The sequence below is a fragment of the Heliconius melpomene genome, chromosome 10, assembly GCF_056956725.1.
Source record: "Heliconius melpomene rosina isolate 202511_hmr_F chromosome 10, ASM5695672v1, whole genome shotgun sequence".
Lineage (NCBI taxonomy): Eukaryota > Metazoa > Arthropoda > Insecta > Lepidoptera > Nymphalidae > Heliconius > Heliconius melpomene.
In genome coordinates this window covers 7653088-7680015 of record NC_140398.1, presented here as the reverse complement: position 1 = coordinate 7680015, position 26928 = coordinate 7653088, and the positions used below count along the sequence as shown (strand labels likewise).

General features: G+C 32.5%; 2 protein-coding genes and 1 long non-coding RNA gene across 4 annotated transcripts; 2 read left to right on the top strand and 1 right to left on the bottom strand.

Annotated features, from left to right (window-relative positions):
* The first annotated feature begins 642 nt into the window (after nt 1-642).
* shps (putative monoamine oxidase sheepish) lies at nt 643-2256 on the top strand. The gene has a single exon (XM_085191166.1). The coding sequence runs from the start codon at nt 643-645 to the stop codon at nt 2254-2256; it is 1614 nt and encodes a 537-aa protein (XP_085047292.1).
* Nucleotides 2257-4642: 2386 nt separating this feature from the next.
* LOC146535389 (uncharacterized) lies at nt 4643-18115 on the bottom strand. The gene is made up of 3 exons (XR_014878329.1): nt 17938-18115; nt 6815-6978; nt 4643-6242 (listed from the first exon to the last, which is right to left on the bottom strand). It is a non-coding gene; the product is annotated as an uncharacterized LOC146535389 (long non-coding RNA).
* On the top strand, nt 9617-25291 carry LOC146535388 (proton-coupled zinc antiporter SLC30A2-like). 2 transcript variants are annotated; one of them, XM_085191342.1, is made up of 10 exons: nt 9617-10065; nt 21104-21270; nt 21559-21663; nt 22702-22822; nt 23084-23263; nt 23585-23678; nt 24067-24222; nt 24446-24577; nt 24666-24774; nt 25073-25291. In XM_085191342.1, the coding sequence occupies exons 1-10, from the start codon at nt 9821-9823 to the stop codon at nt 25216-25218; spliced, it is 1455 nt and encodes a 484-aa protein (XP_085047468.1). In that variant the 5' UTR covers nt 9617-9820; the 3' UTR covers nt 25219-25291. The 2 variants fall into 2 exon arrangements, with proteins under 2 accessions (XP_085047468.1, XP_085047469.1); XM_085191343.1 differs by lacking the exon at nt 9617-10065 and adding an exon at nt 17200-17358.
* Nucleotides 25292-26928: the final 1637 nt, after the last annotated feature.

Below are 26928 nucleotides of genomic sequence, written 5' to 3'. Positions count from 1 at the left end.
TGATTACGTTTAACTGACGTGACGTATACGTAATATGTTCTTACGTTCGTTGAGGCGCAGTGGCACAAGCGTCTAAACGCGACGGTTGTGAGTTCAGTTCCAACTCGAGGGAGTGAATTATTTAATATTATCATTTCCTCGTTTTGGTAAAAAGGCAAAGCGGTTTGTTGAGTTCCATCTCTTAGCTCATATCCCGATTCAGCAAAAAGTGAGAAAAAGAATGATTAAGTCATTGTGAGAAAAGGTCTGAAAAGCGCAGGTGCAAATACCGCTACGTTAATTCATTTATATGTTTTCTGAAAAAAAAAAAATTGTAATACGAAACAAGAATTTTAACTTAATAAACTATTTAGATTTATAATATCATTATCAGTATCTATATTATTACTCCCAATAGGCATCGAGCCCACAAAAAAAAAACCATTCCTTTTTTAATCTGTAAGTAATTGTTATGTACTTATTTAAAAGATAAAACTTTTTTAAGCTTTACCTTATTAAACAAAAAAAAAACATAATGAAAACGTCAGAAGTTGTCAAAAGAAAATTATCAGTATTACTTAGTGTTGATATTTTGTTTTATATTACTTTTTTCATATATTTTTATATACAAATTATTGAAAAAAATAAAATAAAACCTTAAATATGGGTAGAAAAGTTGATAGATCGTCAAATCATATTAAAGCCGATGTAATAATATTAGGTTGTAGTTTACCAGGTATAGTCACTGCGCATAAGTTAAAGAAAAAATTCGGCAACACCATGGACATAGTGGTTCTAGACCTCGCAGGGAAACGCGATGCTATATCCAAATGTAACGTCGCATTTCAAGGGGAACAAGAAGAAACCATTGAAAGTACAAGCGAAGAAACCGCTAGAGAAATTATCGATAATATTGCAAGACATTTCTTAACGTTGATATCAAAGGATTTCGATGTGCCTCTCCCAGACGCTATTATCGAACCTGTGAAAGTAAGAAGTCCTTTAAACAAGTTGTTTGAACACAAAAACGGCGCAACTGTTGATTGTAAGAAAAATTTTTACGATTTTGACTATTTAAACATTCTTGAACGTTTCGAACTCAACCAATATCAGACATTACTTGATGAGAAAATGAAAAATTTATTTCAAGCTAACAATATAGACGAAGCGCCTGAAAGAAAACAATTGCTCTATTACGATCAGACTACAATGGAAAGAGATATTTGTAATTCACTGCTTTTTCCTAATTCAAGGGATATAATGCGGAATATTGTGAGGTTAGTCTGTGGGGCGTCTCCTCATACTGTGTCCTTGTTGTTTTATTTACACCAGTGCTACCGCGTGAGTACTTCACGCAATCATATAGATGGCAACAATACGAGGTTTCGTGAAAAACTATTAGGTTATTGTAGGAAACGACTTACCACTAAACTGGTGAATAGCGTCGCTACTATTACACTATGTTCTAAAGGCATACAAAAGATTAGTTCAAATTCAGAAGAACAGGTTATTTTAAAAACTATAAAGGGTGATACGAATTATGTTTGCAATTTACTTGCAATGGCGTTGAAACCCGATGATCTTCACGATATTGAAGTGGAGTCTCACTTGCTATCAGATACAGAAATCACTATCATAACCAACATGATAAAGGGCAACACGAAAAAATTTCGCATACAGTATGAAGAAAATTTCTGGAGAGATCAAGGATACAGTGGTGATATACTAAGTGTTAAGGGTCCCATCGTTTGGGCTACTGAACGGCCCATTTTGTCATCAGAAGGTAGTGCAGAAACTTTCGCCACGTTAATAGGCTATCTACGATATGACATGGAAACCGATTCAAAGGAAGCCGTTCTGAAACAACTTGTAAGACTGTTTGGAAAAGAAGCAGCAAATCCAATAAGTTATAAAGAATCTGAAATATCCGATACGTATGTACCGCGGTGTGGTGACTATATTGCTTTGAGAAAGCTCACATTACAGCCTAAACCTAAGTACGTTGAATGGGGAGCTTTGGATATCTTCGCGGATGGTGACGTAGCAGCAGCTTTAGAAGCTGGGCATACAGCTTTTATACATTTGGTAAGCTCCTTACGTCCTCAAGCTCAAACTTATGAGGATATGAGCGTGATAGAGTGGCCGATCATTTTAAATGAGTATCCATACCAGCAAATTTTGTCCCAAGTGACGATTACAACAAGTCTACGTTTACTTCTTTATGGTGCAGCTGCCTTTTTAGGTATGCAGCTTATTAAATCATACATGCGTTTGTAAATAAATTGTTTGTTTTGTAATGCCTTGTTCTGTTACTGAGATATTAAATAAAAGAATATTATTTTTATATAGTATTTCAATACTACATCTACCTGGGTTTGAAAAAATCTTTCAAAAAGATCTTAATGTTCATTATTTTTAACTCACTTACATTTTAACCGCGTTACCAGTGCGAGGATATTAAAATATGAAATACTTCATTTCTTCGGGTGAGAATATCTATAAGATACAGAAATCACTATAATAAGCAACATAACTGGTCTCATGTTTGTTTATATATGCTAGGAAATGAAAATAATTTAAATATAATGATTCCACCGAATGTGTGTTGAACCCAAAACCATCGAGTTTACAGTCAGGACCTGTTCCCCTCCGTTAGGAAGACCTTTAAGAAGATAATTAACATTTTTTCCTTAATATTATGGATTCGACATCTGTTTAGCAGGTATGAGCTGACCTGTCCCAATATAGAGCGTATGCTAATGAAGCCTGACCTCTCATAGTCACGGCTGCCACAAATAGGTCAAGTACACACAGTCAAGTTAAGTCAGTCAATCAATGGACATGAGGAAGGAAGGATTTTTTATAAATTAATTAATTCACATTTTAATATATTTTAATGGATATTCGTTTTTTGTATGATTGAAAAGAATATTTTAATGAAAAAATAATAATTTTAAAATTTCTTTTTCTTTATTCAATTTCATCTTTTATTAATATAAAAAATGCATAACTAAATCAGTATAGCTATGGTGCCTCATTTGATTTTATAGCAATAACAATTAGCTACTGAAGTGTTAACTGCATTGTGTAAGGCGCAATTAAAAAATATTGTAATATTAAAAATGTGAAATAGTCGTGGGGTGAATATCGAGATAATTTTATAATCAACTAGCGACCTATACGCGGCTTCGCCCGCTTACGCTTATTGTTATAATATAGCCAAGTTATACAACATTTTTAGATATATCTTAGCTTATGTGTTAGTCTGATGTATAATAAAAAATATTTTTTGGCTTCATTCAGCAAGGTAGGCAAATGGGAATTTATTGTTAACACACTCCGTCCCCCATTCAATTTGGTGAAACACAACGCAGCGGTTCTACTTGTTACCATCTCTATAATTAGATAGGAAGTGGATAAAAAAAATCTTAAGAGTTAACACTCAATTCCCTTTCCCGTTATATGCGGGATACAACTCAAAGTTAAAATGAAAAATAAAAAACATATGATAGTTAAATAATTATGTAAGCAAAGACAAGATTAGAGGTTTTACCCAGGAAGTGTAACAAAATAGCAAGCAATCGCGTTGAGGAAACGGAACGGACTTGTTTACCGTCATTCCGCGCCACTGGCTTACTTTAAAAAATATTTTAAGACAATTGCTGATATAAATGATGGGTTTAATTTCCGGATATAGAGCGAATAAATGTTAAATCTAAGTTTAACTTTTAATTGTTAGTTAGTAAGTAGTTAGTAGTAGTAATTGTTAGTGTATGTTACATTTTACAAGCTCAATTTGACCCATTTTCCAGTGTCCAATAGAGTTGAAATTTGGATTGGGACATCAGTTCTGATGATAATGAAATTGAAATGATATAATTAATTTCATGATTAATCCAAAATTGCCGCCCCAACAAAATGGTAACTTATAATTATTTCCACAATCCATCTAATATATTCGGATTCAAATAAAAGGACTTGATTTGTAAAATATGTATAATTTTCTATGGTGTGAAAATAAAGAAAGTTTGTTTTCAACGTTTTTTACAATTTTCATACTAAAACTAAATAACCAGAGTGGAGTGACCATTTATGATCAACTGTCACGTCAGTCACAATGCTGTAACTACGCTCGATTGTAGGTCAGTCATTACGTGTCGGCTGTAGCCGAGGCATATTAATATATATTGTGTAAGCGACTTTCCATTCATATATTGTTATACTGATTTGAATTCGTAACTATTATTTTGTATATTAAAATATTGATTTTAGTTTGACTCTAAACGCAATGCTTCTGGGTTCGATTTCCATTTGGAGGAATGAATATTTTCATTCTCCCTCTACGTTCCGCCACTCAATTAGCAATATCTCGTAAGCTGGGCGGAAAAGTGGGAACCCTCTGTGCCTACGCTGCTGTATGCGGGAGACAGGGTAAAGCTACAAAAAAAGGAACCGACTTATTTTAAAAAAAATCGAATTAGGTTTTTATATTTATTACTAAAACGAATCTTTAATTGAAAGGAATAGATTTAAATCTTTCGTGGATATTATAAAAAGAGAAAAAAAATGCAATTTTCATATTAATACAATTTATTAGATTTTAAAAATATATTTTTCATGTTATATCTAATAATTTATCTTTATATAAAAAAATGCCTAAATATCTAAATACAATCTGTGTTAAGGTGATTAGGACTGATAAGCAGATACATAATAAATTGTTTTTAAAAATATGCATAATAATTAATCTCAGGAGTCATTTTAAAATGTCTTTACTGTTAAAATCGCTAAATTATACAAATAGTTTTAGTAAAATTCATTACAAATATATAAGAAATTTCTGTCTTGTTTCGGAGTTTCTACTAGAACTGTTATCGGTTCATTTCGAGAAATTATTTTGAAGGTGGATCATTTCAAATTTGTTTAGGTCGCAAGAGAAGCCAGACGGTGGGGGGGGGGTTAGATTTAAGGAGGATTCGTATACCTACATTTGTTAATATGCTATAATTGCGGGACACAGCGTAAAGTGAAGAAAGACAACTAAGAACGAACTCTGTTAAAAAACGATCAGATCTCATGTCACTCCAAGTTTCTAACTCTACTTCTTCTGACTCCACGTTTGAGCCTAGCTTCAAAAGCTCTACACTGGACTGGACCTAGACACGTGCCTCCCTCCAGAATTCGACGGAAAGTGGGGAACGGAAATGTCTTAATGGTAACAAAGTGCCTTAAAACTAGCGTTTCTTAACGCAGGTCCTAGCCTGTTACCAATTACGGGATACACACACTCAAGAAGTACACAAAAAGAAATATATAGTCAAATTGAGAACCTCCTTTTTTTAAAGTCGGCTAAAAATACCAAGCTACATTTAAAATATATATAATATATAACTTTTAAGATCATATCATAATTCAGACATAAAAAGCACGTGGCCAATTAAATTAGTTACAAAATGAACAAGGCGGTCGGAGCGTACCGAATGGCTTACGTTGGTTCACTTACGTATTGTGTTCGTCCATTTATAATTTTCCATGAATCCATTGTGACTGATATACGTTCTGCAAAACAGTCTTTACTTACACTACATTTACTACTAAACTTAATTTTTGATTTATACAAACATTTCAATAATATTCAAGAAAATAAAGAAATGGGGTATGTAACTTCTACATCTATTATAGAAAAATATATAATTATTATTAAGTGACATAGTAACTAGTACGCTTTGTTTAAAACTTATTGAAAAACGGTCAAGCGCGAGTCGGATCCTTTTAGATTTTTCGGTCTCGCCTTAATTTTTTCCAAGGCCTATAAAGCTGAATATTTTATATTAATTTCGGCACGATTCCTCCAGTTTCTGAGAAAATAGCCTTGACAGACAAATGGACTACAATTTTAGGTAATATCACCAGTAAAGTACAAACGAATAAATTGGATGATAATTATATTGAAAAATGTATGTAGGTGTAATGTATTTATATAGTTAATTTCATTGCAATTTGTTCAGCTGATTTTGTATAGGTAACTCTGGCCATTAAAAAGAAAATTCTTTTATAGTTTTTTTATATAAATTATTTATACTTTAATAATAGGTACATAATAGGTAAATAATATGAGACCGTTGTGGCGGGGAAGGAATGAATTGTTATTTATTAATAGATATTTTTTATATTCATTTCTTCGCTCTGGTACCAGGCAAAAAGGGCGGCGTTGAGTTCCGCCACTGCACGCTGCTACTGCGCTGTTTTCTCTCTAGCTGAACCTAAAAAATTGTTTGATTGAAAGCGCAAATCTCAAGAATTACTGCTTGAAATTGAAAAAAAAACATGTATGCAATTCAGACTTGGTAGAAGTGTAACCCTCAAAAATGTTGGCTTCAAGATAATCAGACAAATGTAAAATTTCGGGAAGACGATAATTTATACGTCATGTTAATCGTTTCGATCTCAGGTACTCTCAGAATGTATGATACATTGTCAGTGTCATACATAAATCTTAATCATTTCCATTTGGCCACGGGGGTTACAGGTAAAAACTAATATGGCATATAAAATATATCTCAGAGACAACATTAAGCATTTAACGAACATTAAAAACCATTGAAAAACCTTTAGTTATCTCATCTATATAATATGTATATTAATAGAATTTAGCAAACAGTAGACAATACTTTTATGGTAGTATTAATTTTAATATACAAAAGAAAAATTATCACTCATGTCGTAATATGTGCTTAATTTATTTGCCATGCCATAATAAAGTGCTTAAAATGTATATATTTCCTATATAATATACTTAGGTATATTTTTTTAGCCTTCACGACCGGCAACGCACCTGTAGGCCCTGCAGCTCCTCTGATGTTACAGGGGTCGTGGCTAGTGTAGATCACTTACTATCTTGTAATTCATAAGCGAGTTTATCTTGTCTTTTGCATAAAATGTTAATGACAGTGTACGAGGCCAAAGAGGTAGGCAAAGGATCGTTGGCTAACCCGCTCCCTAGAAATAAAGTATGAAAAAAAAATTAAAAACCGGTCAAGTGCGAGTAAGGATCGCACGAAAAATTCCGTATCATTACAAAAACGTCAAAAAAATCATATATGTGATATAGGATCCCCGTATATTTATTTAAACCAGTTTTTTTTATAAAATGGATACTTTATCTGTGAAGATTTCAACCATCAAAGTATCATGATTCGTTAAATACACCCTGGTGATAGACGTACGGACGAAGTCTTAGTAATAGGGTCCCGTTTTACCCTTTCGGTACGGTACCCTAAAACACTAAGAGGTAATTCAACCAAGTACTTGTAACAACCAAGTATTGTCATGCTGTCCACTCACAAGGCTGAACACTTGACCTTTGGTTTACGTGCTGTGATTTAAAACTACTAAATAGATGATTAAAAACATTTATTGGCTATTTATTGCTATATACCATTCATACCACGTTGGTTTTACTTAGTAAAAGTGGATGGAGGATCTAATTTGTGAGGCAATCATGATATTAAAATGGAATATATTTACATGGTTTTAGCGCAGTGGCAGTATATTTGGTTATGGATTCAAATGTCACTATCAAAAATAATTTATATTAACCTTTAATAAACTAGGGCGCTTTCTCGATCCCAATGATATAAAAAGTTCCTTGAAAAGTTCCTATCTATGGGAAAAAGACAGACGAACCTTTTTTAATTATTACATGAAAGATAGTGGTGTTAACGTCGTGGTGCTGGGGCAAGTGTCGTCAAACTGTAAGCGTGATGGTTGTGAGTTCGATTACCACTAACGGAAATAAATTATTTTCACTTTCACGTTCGTTCTGGTATCAAGATGTTAGGAATACAGTATTTATCTGATAAAAGGAAAAGGCAAAAGAAGCACAGGCCACCCTTCAACCAGGTGGATCGACGACCTTAAGACAGCGGGAATCCGCTGGATTCAAAGGGCGCAGGACGGGACGGAGTGGCGAGAATTAGGGGAGGCCTATGTCCAGCAGTGGACGTTGAAAGGCTGATGGATGGATGGATTTAACTGATAATATAGATTACACATGACAGTTCTGAGGTTTGGTTAGTCAAAGTGCGGCATATTAATACATCTTTCTAAGTTTCTACGACGCAATACGTAAAGTGATTATAAGTTATAATAATAATGTATTTATAGTTATGTAAATTCAAAAACGATGAGCATACAGACGACGCTTAAATAATATAACGATGTATGTACCAACATATGTATTAATATTGTAACTATAGAAATAATTAGTAAACAAATATCTTTATATACATTTGTATCTCTATTATATAATCGTATATATGTATGTATCGCATGCATTCTATATTAATATTAGAAACCTGAAGAGTTTATTTGGTTAAAAACGTTAATCTCAGTGTTTATGGCAGTTGTGGCCTTTTCTTATCTTTTAGCTTCACGCTGTATCCCGCATGTAGCAGGATAAGCAGAGTCAGCCTAGTGTTAAGACACTCCGCTCCCCACTTTCCAACGAATTCTCGAGGCTAGTAGCAGAACACAGCTATAGGTTTTGTTATATCGCCTTAATCGTTTCTATGTAGCCCACTGTAGCTGCGGTCAGAGTTGATGCGGGCAATTAGAATGTGTTATGTCAAAATCATATTATATAATTTTTAGCTGTGCAGGGGCACAAGCGAGCGACTGTAAACGCGACGGCTGTTGATTTGATTCCCACTCGGGGTAGTGATATATTTAATATTTTCATATCCTTGCCCTAGTAACAAGGTAAAACGCGGCGTTGAGTTCCGCCACACAACACACAATATCTCCAGAATTCGGCGAAAAGTCGGGATCAGAAGTCATAACCCTAGGATTCCTCTGTCTAGAGACAAAAGGAGATTATCAATTGACCTCTGTGAATGCGATAATGATGTGATTAAATAATATTTTGTTTTGTGCGTTTTCATATATATTAACATCCATTACGTTTGTATATTTGTTCACAAATTTCTTGGAAACTTAATTACAGTTTTTATTTATATGAGTTACTTATCTTCTAACTTAGAGAAGAATTCAAATTTAATCGAAATTGATATAAAAGATTTTGAGATACCGGTATCTACGCATTTATGTAGGTGATATTTGACATAATGCTATGGAAAATAAGCTTTGGGATATATGATGAAATAGTAAGCAAAAACCTAGTGACCGACCGAGGTATTCAAAGTCAGTCCATTATAACAATTACTTTGTGTTAAGGAACTTATTAAATTTTATCTATTAAATTAAAATGCATCACGCGGGCATCGAATCAGTAAACCTAATGTAATTACTTTTACACTAAACTAAATTAGCACTCCAGAAGAAAAAATAGCATTTTTTTACAAATCCTACCATAAAAACATAAATAAATAATTTCAAGCATCCATTTAAATTATGATAGCTTCCGATTTTTTCCCATCACTTCCTCACTTAATTGTTTTTATGAACGTAAACCATATTGTCTTCTAAATCTCAATTGAAATTACAATTTGTCAATACAAGCCAGAAGCCAGCCATTTTTTAAATCAGTGTTGTCTATAGACACCGTGAAGGACATAACATCTGTATATTGTTTTGTATGACAGAAAAGGTTTGGTAACTGACCGACTACCTCAGTCGACTCGCGGCGTTCATCACGCTGCCAGTTACTTATATCTATTAATAAAGTACTAAATTTAAACTTTAAATAAAATTAATATAAATTAATTAATATACATTTTGACTGTTTATATATAATAAAGTGAAACAGTGCTCTGTGCGACCGGTCTGGAAGTCACAATTAAATTGACGTTTCTGACGTAACCATAAACAATTATAGAATATAATGTCATCTAGTGATAATTTCCAAAGCGACGCCAGAGTGAACGGTCTCAGTGTTTCCTTAGAAAAGGGCTTGCCTCTTAACGCCAGATATCGTTCAAGAAGTCTCTCCACTGACAAATTGAACACCAATAACGCTGATCGTGCAGCAATATTGGAAGATATAGAAGCTCACTACGTGACTGATAAATTGGAAACACCTAGTTGTTTAGTCAGGAATAAAATAATGCAGTCGAACGTTTTGGGGGGGTAAGTAAACGTTAATTTAAATTTTTACTATTATTAAATTGATTTTTTTATTAATTTTGAATTAAATTTTATTTAATTTATTCATATTAATATGTATTTGTGTATTTTTCTTATATATATATTGGCTGTATAATGATATGCATACGCATATTATTGCGTGTTTTAATGTGGTGCGAAAACCATTATTATCAATTCCGGTTAATTTATCACTTATTTTTACTTCAATAATGTTTCAACAAATTACATTCAGAATATTATATTATAATATTTTATTTATTTTATGTGAAATTAGTATTATTTATTTAAACATATCTATATAATTTTAATATTGGTTAAGAGAGAGGGTTTGCAGTTAAATGAACATAGCAAAGATTTTTTTTTATTTTTTCAGACCAAAATATAAATATGAAAAATTGTAAAAACAAAAGCTAGTTTACATTTAATTTATTAAAAAAAACTAAACTAAAAAATGCATTTTAAGATTTTATATTTTTATGAATTAATTAAACTTACCAATGCACAAATAGAGCTACAACCCAATGGTTTTTGGTAAACAGATTTTTTATCATATTTTTTTGTCAAAAATTGATATTAAATTACTCCAAAGTCGATATGTAGTAGGTAAATATTATATTTTTTTTGTATTTACAATTTTAATTGTATATGTTTATCTGAGGTCAGTCGTGGCGCAGAGGCTTAAGCCTGTGACTGTAAATGCGACAGATTGCGGGTTCGATTCCCACTCGTAGAAATTAAATATCTGATAGGTATAAACATGTCGCCACTCAACACGCACTACCTCAAGATTTTGGCGGAAAGTAAGGTACGGAATTGTGTTAATGCGAGTGTCTTAACACTAAGCTAAGACACTAGGTAAACCTAATAAAAACCTTATCCGTACAGAGCGTTCATGTTGTATTCAAATTCAAATTCAAAATATTCTTTATTCAAATAAACTTTATAAGCACTTTTGAATTTGTATCCCACACACAGCAGGGTACATAGGGAACATAGTGTTAAGATACTCAATTCCCCACTTTTCTCCGAATTCTGTAAGCATTGCGTGTTGAGTAACGGAAATCAACGCCGCGCTTTGCCTTCAGACTTAAATAAATATTTCATCTCCTCGAGTGGGGATTCGATCCCCCACAACCAGCCTCTTGGTGCCCCTTTGTGCCCCTGCGCTTAGAATTTTATAGACACCGCAGGCAAAACCACGTGCGGAACACTAGTTACATCTATTAAAAAGGTTGCAATATCTCAAGTGGTATCTGACACTTACTGCTTCAATGAATTTGTAAATAATGTGATAAGTTTTTTGTTTACAACAATAAACTACCGATTTCCGCTATAGCACTTCTCAGTGTTTTTTTAAATTTCACGCTGTATCTCGTATATGGCATGGTAATGAAGACATTGAATGTTTAAGACATTCCCTTTAAAGGTTTAAAATTTTTCGAGACATTGCATTGACATTCATTTCCCTAAGTTGGTATCAGACATAACCGTCGCGCTTACAGCCAGCAGTTGCGCCGACTGCTTCAATTGGAATATAATTTAAATAAAACGGGAAAGTACTCGCTTGTACCCAAAGGCAGTTTGTGGCAAAGTTGAAAAGAAAAACTAATAATTTAAGACCCTGTACATTATATTTGGGGTAAAAGTGAAGTCAGAGGTAGGTGCTGGCACAGACATATGAAATACCAGAAGTATCCTGCTTATTAAAAAAAATATCTTTTTTCGCAATAATAAACGGACGCGTCAATTAAATATGTATTTATATATGAGTAGGTACTAGGTACATATATATAGATTAAATCAAAACAAAAGATGAATATAAGATAAAGTGTATGAAATATTTGAATTTCAGATGCAATCGATATGTTACATATGAATCGCATATCGAGATTGCTATTCCGTGACAGACAGCCAATTGCAATTTGACAGACAGATTTTCTAATCTCAAGCAATATTGGATCAATTTTCAATTTTAAGTCTTAGTTCTTGAGATTAGTGCGTTCCACCGGACAAACACTAGCTTTATAACATTAATTTATATGTATGTTACATTAGAGTTAATTCAAAAAGTCTGTGTACAGTGCAGGTAAAACCGAGCGGAATACTAGTTAAAGATATAGAGATTGCAATATTTGAAGTGGCAAAGGAATTATCTGACACTTATTGCTTCAATGAGTTTGTAAATAATGTGATAAGCTTTTGTTTTGTTTATAACTAAACTATCCAATTTCGCTTTGGCACTTTATAGTTTATTGTGACATTTTTTAGTTTCCCGCTGTAATCCCGCACATAGTAGGGTAGGGATGGGGAACTTAGTGTTAAGACACTCCATTTCCCATGTACCGCGCGTGTCTAGCATAGCATAGCTATTCGGGTTCGCCCACCGAGGGTACCGTACAAAATTTGGAGGTCTCGAACTTTTTCCTGAAATTGAAGATTAGACAGAGAGATCCCATTCATCTGATACCTCACTTAAACTAACGGCTGTAATTCCAAATTTTGTCCCCGTTTTAAGGCTATAATATTTTAGGATCTAAGTAATCCATAATCTTTTTTAGGGTCTAACTACAAATGTATAGTTTTCAGATTATTTCCTGAAATAATAATTTTGATCAACCAGAAGTACCCTATTAATTTTAATTTCCTTTTCCTATAGAATGTCGAAATACGCGTTTTTTGCGATGTAAACGGCCATATCTTTATTTCCATATCTTTATATGATTTGAATTTTCATTTAGACTCTAGACACCTTTTCAACCACAAACAGACGGCGCTATTAGTTATTTATATATAAGTAGGGAAATACATTGATTAAATCAAAACAAGAGATGAATGTACGATAAGGTGTATGAAACACTTCAATCGCGGATGCAATCAATATGTTATATAATAATGACGCCATCAAGATTGCCGACGTTGGGTAGAGGCATAAGGGTGTGACTGTAATGATGTGGGTTCGACCCCCGCTCGGGGAAATAAATTATTTTTCATTAATATTTTAACATCAAGCCAATGGCCCGGCGTTGAGTTCCGCAACTCAACACGCAATGTCTCGAAAAATTTGGTAGAAAGAGGGAAACGGAGTGTCTTAGCACTGGGTTCCCTCTGTCTAACTCTGCTATAAGCGGAATATGAAGATGAAGGCAGTGGCCTACCCGGCTATATGTAGGACACAACGTGAAGCTATACAAAAAAACGGACAAGAGCGAGTCGGGTTCCATATAAAAATTGGAAGTCTCTAGTTTTTTTCAAATTCAAGCTTAGCTTTGACAGAACCCTTTCATCTGATACCTCACTTGAACTAGCGGCTTTAATATAATTTTTTTCCCCTTTTAAGGCTGTTATTTTTTAGGATATGAACTTGTACTATATGTAAATGCAGCATTTACAGGTGAGTTTAACTGTTAGCTTCCAATTATATAAATGTTCATATATATTGACCCTAATATAATAACACTTTAGTTAGATAGTTAATTATTTCAACTATTACGATATTAACACTCTCGAGAAACATCACAGTTTTAAGGTTAATGAGATATACAATTTGTATAATTATGGGTTTTCAAGCAGATGTAGAAAGTAAATTGATTTATATAGAACCAAAAATAAGTTATACCAATGTGAAACTGTAAAAGCGACAGGTGTTAAACAAAAATAATTAAAAAAGATTCTATAATTTTGAAGTCGGTGTCAAACTGATGCTACGACGACTTTACTACAATACTTGGCACCGACTTTAAAATTATAAATTCTTTCTTTAATTATTTTTTTTTTAACAAAATTAAACTGTAAATTAATTTTTTTTTTTACTTTTTACTTTATTGTTAGAAGTCAGTTTGTTTTTTGTTAAAAATTAATTTATTTTATTCTCTCAACTACTTAGTACTTTTTGTTGTTATTAATATTATTAGACATTAGACCAGCTGAAATTAACGATTATGAACTTATGATTTAAATCATAAAATAAACAGGTTTTTATCTCAATATTAATGGTCTCGAAAATATCTTATGACGTGCTAAATATTTAACTCATTTTAGTTGATGTTATAAGCGAGGTCGCGTTGTGGGACTTGTGGATTTGATTCGTAGTCTATGAAATAAATTGTTTATATTTCCTTACTAATAAGAAGATAAAGAGCGGCGTTAAGTTCCGCCACTCAGCACATAATGTCTAGAAAATTTAAGCATGTATAAGCTCGTGTGCCTTATAGACTAAGTCCAGTGACTTCAACTTCAAATTTAATCAATCATCTTTTATCCATTTATGTAACATTTTTTGAAAGTATTGTATTTAAATGCTTTATTGTGTATTGCATTTGGCAGTGACCCTGGCATTGAAGTTAGTCGCTTCATTAAATATTGAACTGGTTGAAATCATTTAGTTACATAAATCATTTATTTTGAGGCCACCGCGTAATGCCCGGCTTTAAAAGCGACGATTGTGCATTGTGGGTTCGATTCTCAATTAGGCGAGTGAAATTATTTTCATTTGACTGATTTAGACTGCACAAACGCACAGACAAACTGACAACCAAATAAAAACTAAATAAAAAAAATGAAAAATCATTGTTTTGCGTTCTATTACTTTATTGATATTTTTTTAAGTTTAAATTAGATTCAATTTTATTATATTATGTCTCTATCTATAAGTAGAATTTACGATTTTCTCATACGAATATACGATACGAATTTCTCAAGATTACACAATGTCAAATGCTAAATGTAAAAGATGAAGTTGGTTACAATATAAATAAGAAATAACAATGTGTGGCCTTCATACCTTAGTTTACTTAAATAAATAATTACAGAACGCACTCTAGCGTGCGACACTATGAAAATTAAGATATAAAATATGAATTTGAATTGTAAACGGTCTCCTTAAAAATTTTAAAACTTAGTTTATTTTATTTTTTATCTTCTATATATATAAAATCGAAAGGTCACTCACTCATCACGAAATCTCAGAAACTACAAGTGCTAGGAATCTGAAATTTTGCATAGGAGTTATTTATAGGACGTAGGTGATCGCTAAGACGGGAATTTGCAATATTCGACTTCTAAGGGGTTGTTTTTGGGGTCGAAAGTTTGTATGAAACTTCGTTATTACAAATGCTAGGAGTTTCAAATTTTGCATAGACGTCACTATGACGTAGTCATGGAGACAGAAATTAATAATAACATAGTTCACGCGGGTGAAACCGCGAGCGGGCCGCTAGTTATATATATATATATATATATATTACTATTTATTAGGCCAGTTGTGGCGCACGTACATAAAGTATGACTGTAAACCGACTGGTTATGGGTTCGATTATATTTCCATTTCTTCGCTCTGGTGTCGAGGCAAAGCGTGGCGTTGAGTTCTGGAACACAACATGCAATGGTTCCAAAATTCGGCGAAAAGTGGGGAACGGAGTGACTTAACACTAGGTTCCCTCTGTCTATCTTGCTGTGTGCAGGATACAGCGTGGAGCTGATTAGATTTATTTATTAGTATATATATGGCCAACATGATGAATGATTTTGATTTATTTTCCTGCCCCCACTTAGGGGCAATGAGTTACGTTATTGTAGGGACTCTGGCAAGACAAAGCCCGGCGTTAAGCTTCGTCCCCCCAAACGCAATAGCCTTATATCCACAAAAAAATCAGCAAATAAAATACAAAAATTGGCAACAAGAATGTAGCCGTATTTAAACCCGCATCGTCTTATCTAACATTATAGCTATAAATATTTCCTAGAAGGTAGGTAGGTTTTATCACCTAAAATTGTAACAACTGTATGAAAATTTTAAATAAAATAACGCCAATTACGTTTCAGTGAATAAAGTTTACCTAGATAAAAACCAGTTGTGTCACGACTTGACTGTAAACGCAACAGAATGGGTTCGATTCCCACTTCCTCACTCCGGTAACATGTTAAAGCGCGTTGTTGACGTCCGCCAATGCCTCCAGAATTCGATGGAAAGTGGGGAACGGAAGTGTCTTAATAAAAACGAAATGTCTTTACACTAAGTTCCCGGGTTCTCTGCGTGATACAGCGTGAAGCAAAAAATGATACTATTTGCTAATAATATGTTTTACAAACTAAATTGCATTAAAATATTAATTCTTTATATAGTACGAATTTGTTTTTAATTTAAATATTTATAATAACAGAACGGAGTGTAAGGGAGAATTCGCACTATAGGATCACATTTCGTTCTCGATTCTTATATGAGAAACAATGAGAGTATTCATACTAAAGTTCCAGTGCAACGAAGCATATAAGGTTATGAGATCGGACCGAGAACGAATCGTGATCGTGTTTTTTGAATGGTCCCTATGCGGGTTTCCCTAATAAATAGATAGAACGATTTAACAGTAAAGTGCATATGGACTAAACATGCATATTGTATGAGATTAAGAGAATATCAAACGGTAAAGAACTTAATAATTAATTAGCCACGTGATTTCCGTTTTATAAAGCTAGTTTAATATAAATTAATAAATTTCTTACAAAAGTGCATCGGTAAGTACCTAAAGAACCTTACACTCGAGTCATATTACATAAATACTGATACTATGTTTTGAATACACATGTGAATTCGATCGCTGTATACTAGGGCGATTATTTTGTAAGCACTAGTTTATCATTGGAAAATTTAAATTTTCCGAAATTAAACATCGTTTACATTTAATCTATGTCTATTATTTATAGAAATATCCTTGAAATGCCAATTATAATTGTATTTTTTTAACCGAATTCTGTAAGAAAAGGAGGTTATCTATTCGCCAGGACAGGCATGAATTAATTAGTTTATAGATATATTAGCATAGATATTAGTTGAGAAACCTGGGCTTTGAAGTTTGACATGTTTATTTATTATGACATATAAGAATTTTTGAAAGAAGAAATACATATGAAGCTTCGAATTGTCAATAATAATAGTCTGTTAAGAATGTGTAATGTTACAATTTTTTTATAGCAAATCTTACAAGAAAAACCAAAATATATTACTAGTGCCCAATAAAATTATTAACATGAGAATCCACCCTATATTTGTTCAACGTTATCAAAAGCAAAGTTAAGGAGCGCCCGATACCCAGTGGCTGTGTAGATAACGTTAGCACGATATCTATCTATTAGTATTTAGTGCGTTTCGAGTGATGTGATAATAATTACCGTATGTAAAGTACTCGTATAGTGAGCGTGACAATTAATGTGTGAAGTTAAGTCTAATTGGTTGTAATAGTGTTTTGGAAAAATGACGGAAGACACGAAGCCGTTGATGTTGTAAGTTTTTTTTATTTTCACGCTGTATCCCGCATCCTTTACTTTCACGTCAATTTTCCAGACATTGCGTGTTGAGTGGTGGAACCTTATGCAGCGTTTTGCCTTGTAATTAAAGCGAGAAACCACATCCCTAGCGATTATATGTAGTACGTTTTACTGCTGCACCATGACGACCTCAGTTTTTTTAAGAGATAATATAGTGTTAAGACACTACGTTGTAAACCTTTCGTTTACTTATTTTAGTGATGTGATGTATTGAGTGGCAGTGCTCAACGCAGGGCTTAGATAAATAAGAAGTGGTTTTTTTAAAAAAAAAACTTATGCAAATATTTCATAGATTATTGAATACTACTGTCATTTTAGTTTTGTACGCGTGGTTTTGAACGCCTGTTGCATTTTGAATGCAGCTGGAATTTTTTCAGGGTCCTTGCCCAAAGGGTAAAAAGGGTCCCTTTTAGCCATTGGGCACAAACACACATTACATGCACAAGCATGTCTCTCCGCTATGGAGGATTATTTAATGAGGATCGTAATTTTAACCAACTTATAGATAAAAAATATTTTTAGCTTATAACTGACCTCTCTTTAATCATAGAAATAATATTTGTTTAAGGCCTCTTCATCCATCCGTTTATATCTAATCCATTAACAGTATTTTTTTAATTATTTTGATAACACACTGACACATATAGACTGTTACGCTCAATCAAGTACAAATTGTTGTTTTCCTTAAATGAAACACGTAAGACTGACATGACGTACTTATATTACTAAATACAAATAGAATCTATCTACAATATACTAAGTGATGTCAGTCTAATGTCCTATGCCTCACTGTGATGAACGGAGGTGTCTTAATGGGAACGGAATGTCGTAACTAGGTTCCCAGATTGCCTCTGCCTAATTGCTTTATTGTAGGGTACAGCGGGAAGCTAAACAAAATAATAGCCCATACAGTCCAGTGTAATACTATACGATTTTTGGCTTCGGGAGAACAGTGACTTTTTTTCCACCTAAGAAAATTAAAAAGAAATAGATGCTTATATATATATATATATATATATATATATATATATATATATATATATATATATATATATATATATATATATATATATATATATATATATTGCAAGTGTAGTTGTTATTCTCACATTTATATCAATTCTAATCTAGCGTAGACTTCCGGAATACTGTATATTTGCATTAAAATACCTGTGACTCTCGAGTCCATTTGAAACGTGAGACATAGATAAGACATGGAATTTAAACTTAATATATATATTTATAATTTTTAAGGTTCCTTGTGGTATCTTCTCTATAGCGGGTTAGGTAGATTTAGACTCCTATTTTCCGCGTAATTAAAAAAATGGAGTTCCGACACTCGACACTTAATGTCTTGAATTTGAATGAAAAGTGGAGAAAAGAGTGTCTTCGCAAAAGGTTTCCTCTACCTACCTGCCTACCTACTTGCCTGTATAAAGAGTGAAGCTAATTTATAAGTTGAAACGTGCCAAAACTGAATACGATGGTTCTGAATCTAAGTCCAACTTAGTGATATGTTGGTATTCCCGGATTTATATAAATAAACAAACCATAAAAATAGAGTCCAAAATTGAGTAAATACCAGATTTTCTGGAAACACTTAAAAATATATTTTAAGTTTAGTAAATATAAGTAGAAAATTATACATGTTAGTTGCCTAGGTACTAAAGTAATTTGACCTAAGATACTGACGGTTGGTCATTGTGATTATATCATTAATTGCAAAAGCAATCGTACAATTTCCACTATTATATTAATTAGTGTTCATTAATTAGTTGTAATATAAAATATCTTAATGTAATCCTCTAAGAGTCATTTGCAATCTATAAATGCAACCTATTAATCTTAAAAGGTCGTATAAATAACAGAGTTCGTAGGTTTTACTCTAGAGGTTCAGCTCCAATGTATTTCACCTTCTCGAAGTTACTTCGGTTACACAAACAAGGCATTTGCCTATCCCATCTTTGCTAAACATTCTGTTGTAAAATTGGGGAGAAGTGGGGAACACGGGACGATTCCCGTGATCTAAAATTTCTTATAAAATAATAAAAAAACTCTCTCAAAGTGGTCAAATGAGAATTTACAAGCTAAATGAAAATAGCAAATTACCCCAAGCTTAGAATGGAATCCACAATCATTGCAAACTGACAGAATTTTTCCTTAAATATGTGTGCTAGTGCGTAGGTCAATAAACCTAAACCCCATATTATATCTATACAGCAGTGCTATAATTTCAATACTATTATCGCGATAATGTACTGATAAGATTGAAATATGTATGTTATTGAATACTATGTAAAAATATTTTAGTTTTTTGGTATGTTTGTTTATTTTTTTCTAACTTCTCACTGTATTTCGCAAATAGCGTGGTAGGCAGAGGGAACCTGGGAACCTATACCACCGTTCACCATATTCCACCGAATTCTAGAGGCATTGCATATTGAGTGGCGGAACTCAATGAAGCGTTTGCCTCAGACGCCCACGCGACGCGTTTGCACCAGAACGGAGAAATGAAAATATTAAATATTTCATTTTCCAGAGTGGGAATCGAACCTACAATCTGTCGGGCAGTTACAGTCGACACTTGTGCCTCTGCGCCACGACTGGTGTCATGATTTTTTTTATATATAATCAAATTATAATATACAAGTTGTTGCTCGCAACTTAGTTTGTGAGGGCTATAAAATAAAAATAAGTATTTTCCCGTTTCCATGTGAATTTCAATAAATTCTCCTTTTATATCTTTTTTACACTTTCCTAGGGACATCAAAAAAGTTGGAATTTAACTAAACTACTGAACTAAAATATATTTGTCAATGATAACAAATTTGTCTTATCTGATATTTAACTCGTAAACAATACAGAAAGAAATCATTATAATGATGACTTTACCTAAGTATGAGGAGTTAGGGGATAATTGGCTCGCTTATTAACCATATAAAATATAGCTTTATATCGTTTTGAGAAACTCCGTCAATCCTCAATCTCCTCTTCGTAAAATAATACAGATAATATTGTAATTTATTACGTTAATCGATAATTCTTTTAGTAAATCCTGACTTTGGATAAGGCCTTCGAATATAAGCTGTTATTACAAAAATAATAATGTCATCATTGATACATTAAAACGTGTAATAGGTACTACTGTTTGTATATCCTCATGAGTAAATTGCTTTAAATTCTCATTTTCATGGTAATAAGAAAATTTACCATAAATAGAACGATCATGGTAAATGCTTATTTATCCACATTGTTTTGTAACAATAGTATCAGTGTAGTACTAGCTATTCTATGTAGCTCCCCATCTTTAACTTTGGATCTAAAAATAAAATCAAAATAAATCAGCTTCACGCTGTTTTATGCACACAACAGGATACGCAAAGGGAACGTAGTGTTAAGACACTCCGTTCTACACTTTCCGCCGAATTATTTTGGTGCCAGAGCGAAGAAATGAAAATATTAATAAATAATTGGGGGATCATCCCACAACCGTCGCGCTAGTCACACTTTAAAGTTTCATTTAAAAGTAAACACTCGGTTCTCCGTCCTCTGCTTTCTTTCTGCATCATTGCATCGCACTTAATGAAATTAAGTCAAACAATCATTCCCAGAGTGGGAATCGAACCCACTATCGAATTTACAGTGGGATGCTTGAAAAATGCCTAAAAAATTATAATTCTATTATTTAATTTCCATTTAGATATAAAGATGGCAAAACAACATACGGCACAGATAGTCCAGCTAGAGGCCGCCGTGTCATATTTTGTGTCCACGGCAACCCGTCGACCGGCTGCTGCGCGGTCATCGAGACCAGCGCGGACGGAGATGATGGAGAGAGAAGGAACGGTAGCATTAGCGAAGCTGAAAGTAAGTGTACCACTGTACTGTTTATAACATGTATTTATTTGTTATTTAAATACATGATTTTTAAAGTCTTTTATTTTTAAGGTCTTAATTATTACTTATCGTTGTGAAAAATCTTACAGATTAAAAAACAAAGATTGTAAAATACAATTTAAATTCAAAAGAAAAAATATTATGTATAATATTACAGTATAACTCATTTTATTGTATTTAATTTTAAATCCTTTTGTTTATTCCTCAGAAATGTGACATAATATTAATTTTTCTATTATATTCTTCTTCTTTTTTCAGGACATTGTCATAGATCAAGAAACGAGGAAATAGACAAGAGAGCGCGAAGAAAACTTATTATAGCTAGTATATTATGTGTAATATTTATGATAGGAGAGATTGTTGGTAAGTTTACTTTGTTGGTAATTTTTTTTCTTATTTAGAACTTGGAGCAGCTAAGGAGAATTACACCTTTAAGCAGCTTCATATTTTTTTCGAGGCATTGCGTATAATATTTCACGTATATGTAGTTGGCATGGTGGGTATGGGCCACCATGTTTACGATGACGACTATACCTACGTCGATTTAAATACTTTTAAATAATATTTTACATAATTTTTGTTTTTACAAATATTCAATGTTGAAATCGAGCGTTCCTATTGTGTTTCAGCTTGACGCATAATGTTATTGATAAAAATACTATAAAGTACTTGTATACCATACAAAATCATAGGTCTATTTTAATCTGTCTAAAGTCACGGCCATTACATCACATTCCACTTTGAAAAATATATACCTAATAGCAGTTATTATACAAAAAAAATCCATGCTTTGTCGTATTTGGATTAAAATAACATATAGACTATCTTTATGGACTATATACATACCTATGTATATAGATGTACCTATGTATGTAGATGTACCTACATCTTAATTGGATGCAAATAAAAACTGAGTACAGATAAAGATTTAATATTTATTCCGCATATTGCAGGTTAGGCAGAAAGAAGTTAGCGTGAAGATATTCCTCTGTCCGCTTTTCGCTCGAATTTGAGACACTCGGGCGGTGGTTTTAACCCTTTACTTCCAGTTTTGAAAAAACGAGGGATATTAAAATAATTTATCAATAATTGCGTTTATAGTCACACTTCGTACTGAAATTATAAATAGCGATGACGTATACATCTTTAAGAAGATAGCCGTATTTTGTTTTTTTAAATCCCTACTATTTAAATTTTAAGAATTAATCCTATTTTAACTTCACGCTGTATCCCGCATATAGCAGAATAGGGAAGTAAGCTTGGAAACCTAGTGTTAAGGGTTCCCTTAAAGACACTTACGATCCCCAATTTCCGCCCAATTCTTGAGGCATCCTCTGCATCATCATCTCTGACATATTTTTTATTTATTGTTATATCTATTGAGTTACTTTTTCTTTTCAGGTGGTTACTTATCAAACAGTTTAGCGATAGCAACAGATGCTGCACATCTCTTAACGGACTTTGCTAGTTTTATGATATCCTTATTCTCGCTATGGGTTGCAAGCAGACCTGCTACTAGGAGGTAACTCTAGTCTAGTAATACTAAAAGTACTTTAATTATATTTTTTAATTAAAATAGGAAAATAAGAACGAACGAATAAAAGATTTATCTAGGTAATAAATGAGTAGACAGAATAAGAAATGCAGATTATTATGTTTTATGTAAAAAACCTTTCACACATCAGCATAGGCTGGTACAGTGGTACAGTAGAACCGTGATTGAATTTACAAACACACCTGGGAATGAATCAAAGTAATGTCAATTTTCTCCTGTATTTTTCAGAATGTCGTTCGGCTGGTATCGAGCTGAAGTCATAGGAGCGCTAACATCTGTCCTCCTTATCTGGGTGGTGACAGGCGTTCTAGTATACATGGCGGTCCAGCGAGTCATTTATAAGGAGTTCGAGATAGACGCTACGGTGATGCTTATCACGTCTGCTGTAGGTGTCGCTGTCAATCTTGTGTGAGTTGATTTTTATTTTATTTTGATATAGTTTTCTGATTTACAAAGACCATGGAATGGTATTATAAGTCGTAGATTTTGTGGTGAAAAGCATTAATCCATGCTAGTTGACGACGACGACGACGACGGTTGAAGACGATGACCAATAAAGAGTAATAGTTAAATAAAAAATATAATATCAAACAAATTTATACTAAAATTATATAAAATTTGTACCGTGGCTGGTACAGGCAAAAAAAATATGCATTTGTATTAAACCATTCTAATTAATAGCTCATAATCTCGAAATTTTTTATTCCTATTTTTTTTTCTTTTTTACAGTATGGGTCTTACCCTACATCAACACGGTCACAGCCATGGCGGCGGCGGTCACGGCCATTCTCATGGTGGTAGTAATCCTGTGCTCAATAATAAAGTAAGTTCAAGAATATTAGACATTAACCTCTTAATATTATAACGTCAATATTATTGATGTTAGAATGTGAAAAATAAAAAAAATAATCAAAATATTAAAAAATAAAAATATTTTTTTCAATGAGATAATTTAACCACCACAGCGAAGCCTCAGGTAGAAGTTTGTAGTTTATAATATTATAGTGATAGAAGTTTTTGTACCGAATTTTAATACTTATAATTTCAAGGCAATTAAATATTAAGAAAAATAATATATATACCTAATATTATGATTAATCAATAATTGATTAAGAAGTTTCTATCTAAAATGTTATGTAGCGAAGTATAAGCTTCCTTGTTTTATTATTATTATCGTTTAATTTATTTTTTTCTATTTTCTTCTCTTTCAGAAGGAACGAGCGGACTCCGACGCGGAGAGCTCGTCGTCCCACCAACATGAGCATCATGCTGAAAATATCAATGTCCGAGCTGCTTTCATTCACGTGTTGGGCGATTTTCTTCAGAGTTTCGGCGTTTTGGTCGCTGCCATTGTTATATATTTTAAGGTAGTTTTTCTAATCTATAAGTATCCTGTAGGGTACATAATGAGAACGTATTGCTATAGTGGTGTAGTACGGTTGAGGAGTCGTGGCCGCCATAAAGTTAGCCTTTTAATTATTCCGACGGGGGTAAAAGCTGAGTGACGAAATATTATTAAAATATAAATAAATATTTATTTTAATTTGTTATAATAATATATTTACCAATAAAAATATGTGCTTTTTTCAGCCGGACTGGAACTTGGTGGATCCTATCTGCACTTTCCTGTTCTCAGTGTTGGTTCTCATCACTACTTTCAATATTATCAAAGATACGCTATTAGTGTTGATGGAAGGTTCTCCCAGAGGTGTAGATTTCCAGGTAAAATTATAATATGTCATGTTCGTTTTTCATTTAAACAAGTCTTATTTTAACTATTTTAAGGAATTTTGTCCTTTTTAAATTACAGGAAGTGGCAAACACGTTCTTATCGCTGCCAGGTGTTGTAAGAATTCATAACTTACGTATGTGGGCCCTGTCTTTGGACAAAACTGCATTATCCGCTCATCTGGCAATCCGTAAGTATAATTATTAAAATTTCTTTTACTTTTATACGATATAATATTATTTTTGTATATAACTATAATTTTATTAAATTATTTTCCTGCAGAAAACTTTTTGTATGGTATTATAGTAGGTACTCAATTGTATATTATTATATACTTTTTATAATAATTTATAGTAACGTATGTATGTGTTAAAAGCAAAATAATTATATTTTCCAATGTCATCATCAATCTTAAGTAACTCCATAGAAAAGGTCAGAAATTTAAAAAAAAAAAAATATTAAATAAAAAATAATATATTTTAATGTAGGTACTGGTGTGAGTCCTCAAAAGGTATTAGAAGAAGCGACAAGGCTGGTCCACGAGAAATACAACTTTTTCGAAATGACACTCCAGATAGAAGAGTTCAATGATGGCATGGAGGCCTGTAGCCAGTGTAAAATGCCACAGACCTAACTCCTAAGTAATATTATTTCGATTTGCATACAGATAAAGATATTATTAAATATATTGAAATTTTATGTATAAACTATATTTTCTTTGTATGTTTGTAGTATGCTTACAAAATAACCCTTTTTGTCAAAATTGTGTTTTAACCTTCGAGAAGTAGCGCGGTGTCGATTCGACCGCACTTAAAATGTTTTTTGTTTATAATTCCTAATACCATCGCCATAAATATTTCTCGCCTTAAGTAGCCATATTTCTTGTTTCACAAACAAAATAATCTACATACTCCTGTCTCTCCGTCCTGTGATGTAGCTTTTGTTTCGTCAAAAAGTTTACGCGCGACACTGTGTCGAATTTTTATTTACTATTTTAAACCAAATATTTGTTTCGTTTGTATTTTTTAAATAAAAAAGCGTTAAGTGCAACCTTTGCCACCGTGGAGTACTATTTCCATAATTTTAAGGCACAACTTTTAAAAGTTGACAAACTTCAGCTCTAGAGTGTATGCACAAATTTTTCTATGATATACTTAGTAATTACCAATTTTCATTTTTTTTTTCTGTAAGTTCTTAATTCTTGCCAAATTTCATAATTCTAGGTTGACGGGAAATACCACGTAGGTTTTGATTATGTAGCGAACTTCACACAAAATGAGGCGAAAAGGAAAATATATCATGATTTAAATTCCTTAAATGATCTAGTAGTCTTTTACGTTACGCGCGACCGCTATCGTTACAAAATATCGCGCGACTGCTTGAAGGTTAAGAATGTTTAGAAAAGTTATTAGTGTCAGAGTGTTTTGAATATTGGTTATATTGGAATTTTAAATATTGACATTATTTAATATTGTTTTCAAGCCCGGCTTAGTTAAATATATTCAGTTTTACTTTGAACGTTTCGTACTTAAACTTTTAATTTTTTATTAGCTTCACGTTGTGATCCCGCGTACAGAAGGATAGACAGAGGAAAATCTAATGTTAAGACACTTAGTTCCCTACTTTTCGCCGTGTTCTGGAAGCTTTGCGTGTTGAGTAGCGGAAGTCAACGCCGCACACACACAACCAGTCGCGTTTACTGTTACACTTTGTGCCCCTGCGCCACGACTGGCCTTGTAGTTATGTTAAAAATATTTATAATAAAAGTAACATTTTTGAAAGTTTTTAATAAACAAAAAAGTGATTACCAGATATTTCCTATAGTATTGTTGTGAAGAGGCTGATTTAGAATAGTATATTTAAAATATTTTATCTTATTGATATATATGCTTTTTATTTGTCAAGATTGGACCTGTAATAATAATAAATTGTAATTTAGCTTTGAATTAAACGATATATTTATTTCGTTACAAACATAACTGCAAAAAAAAATATCGAACAAAACCTTTTTTGAAAATTGATTTATATTTTAGAGAAATTATTATTTTCTTTTTAAATTTTTATTTAATTTGAGGTCCAAAAAATATTGAATTTAATATAGATTATAATAAAAATTTCATAAAAAATCATACCACTTAACAAAAATGTTCAATTTATTTTAATAAAAACACACTATGGTTTGAAAAATTTTAATATTTTGACAATAATGTTATGTAATCATATAAATATTTGGAAAGAATTTTAAAATATATTAACGACGTTTTTAAATAATTAAATAATTTTATCTGCCAACTGTTATATTGATAAATTTTACGTATATATAATATGTTTAAGTCTGTTCATA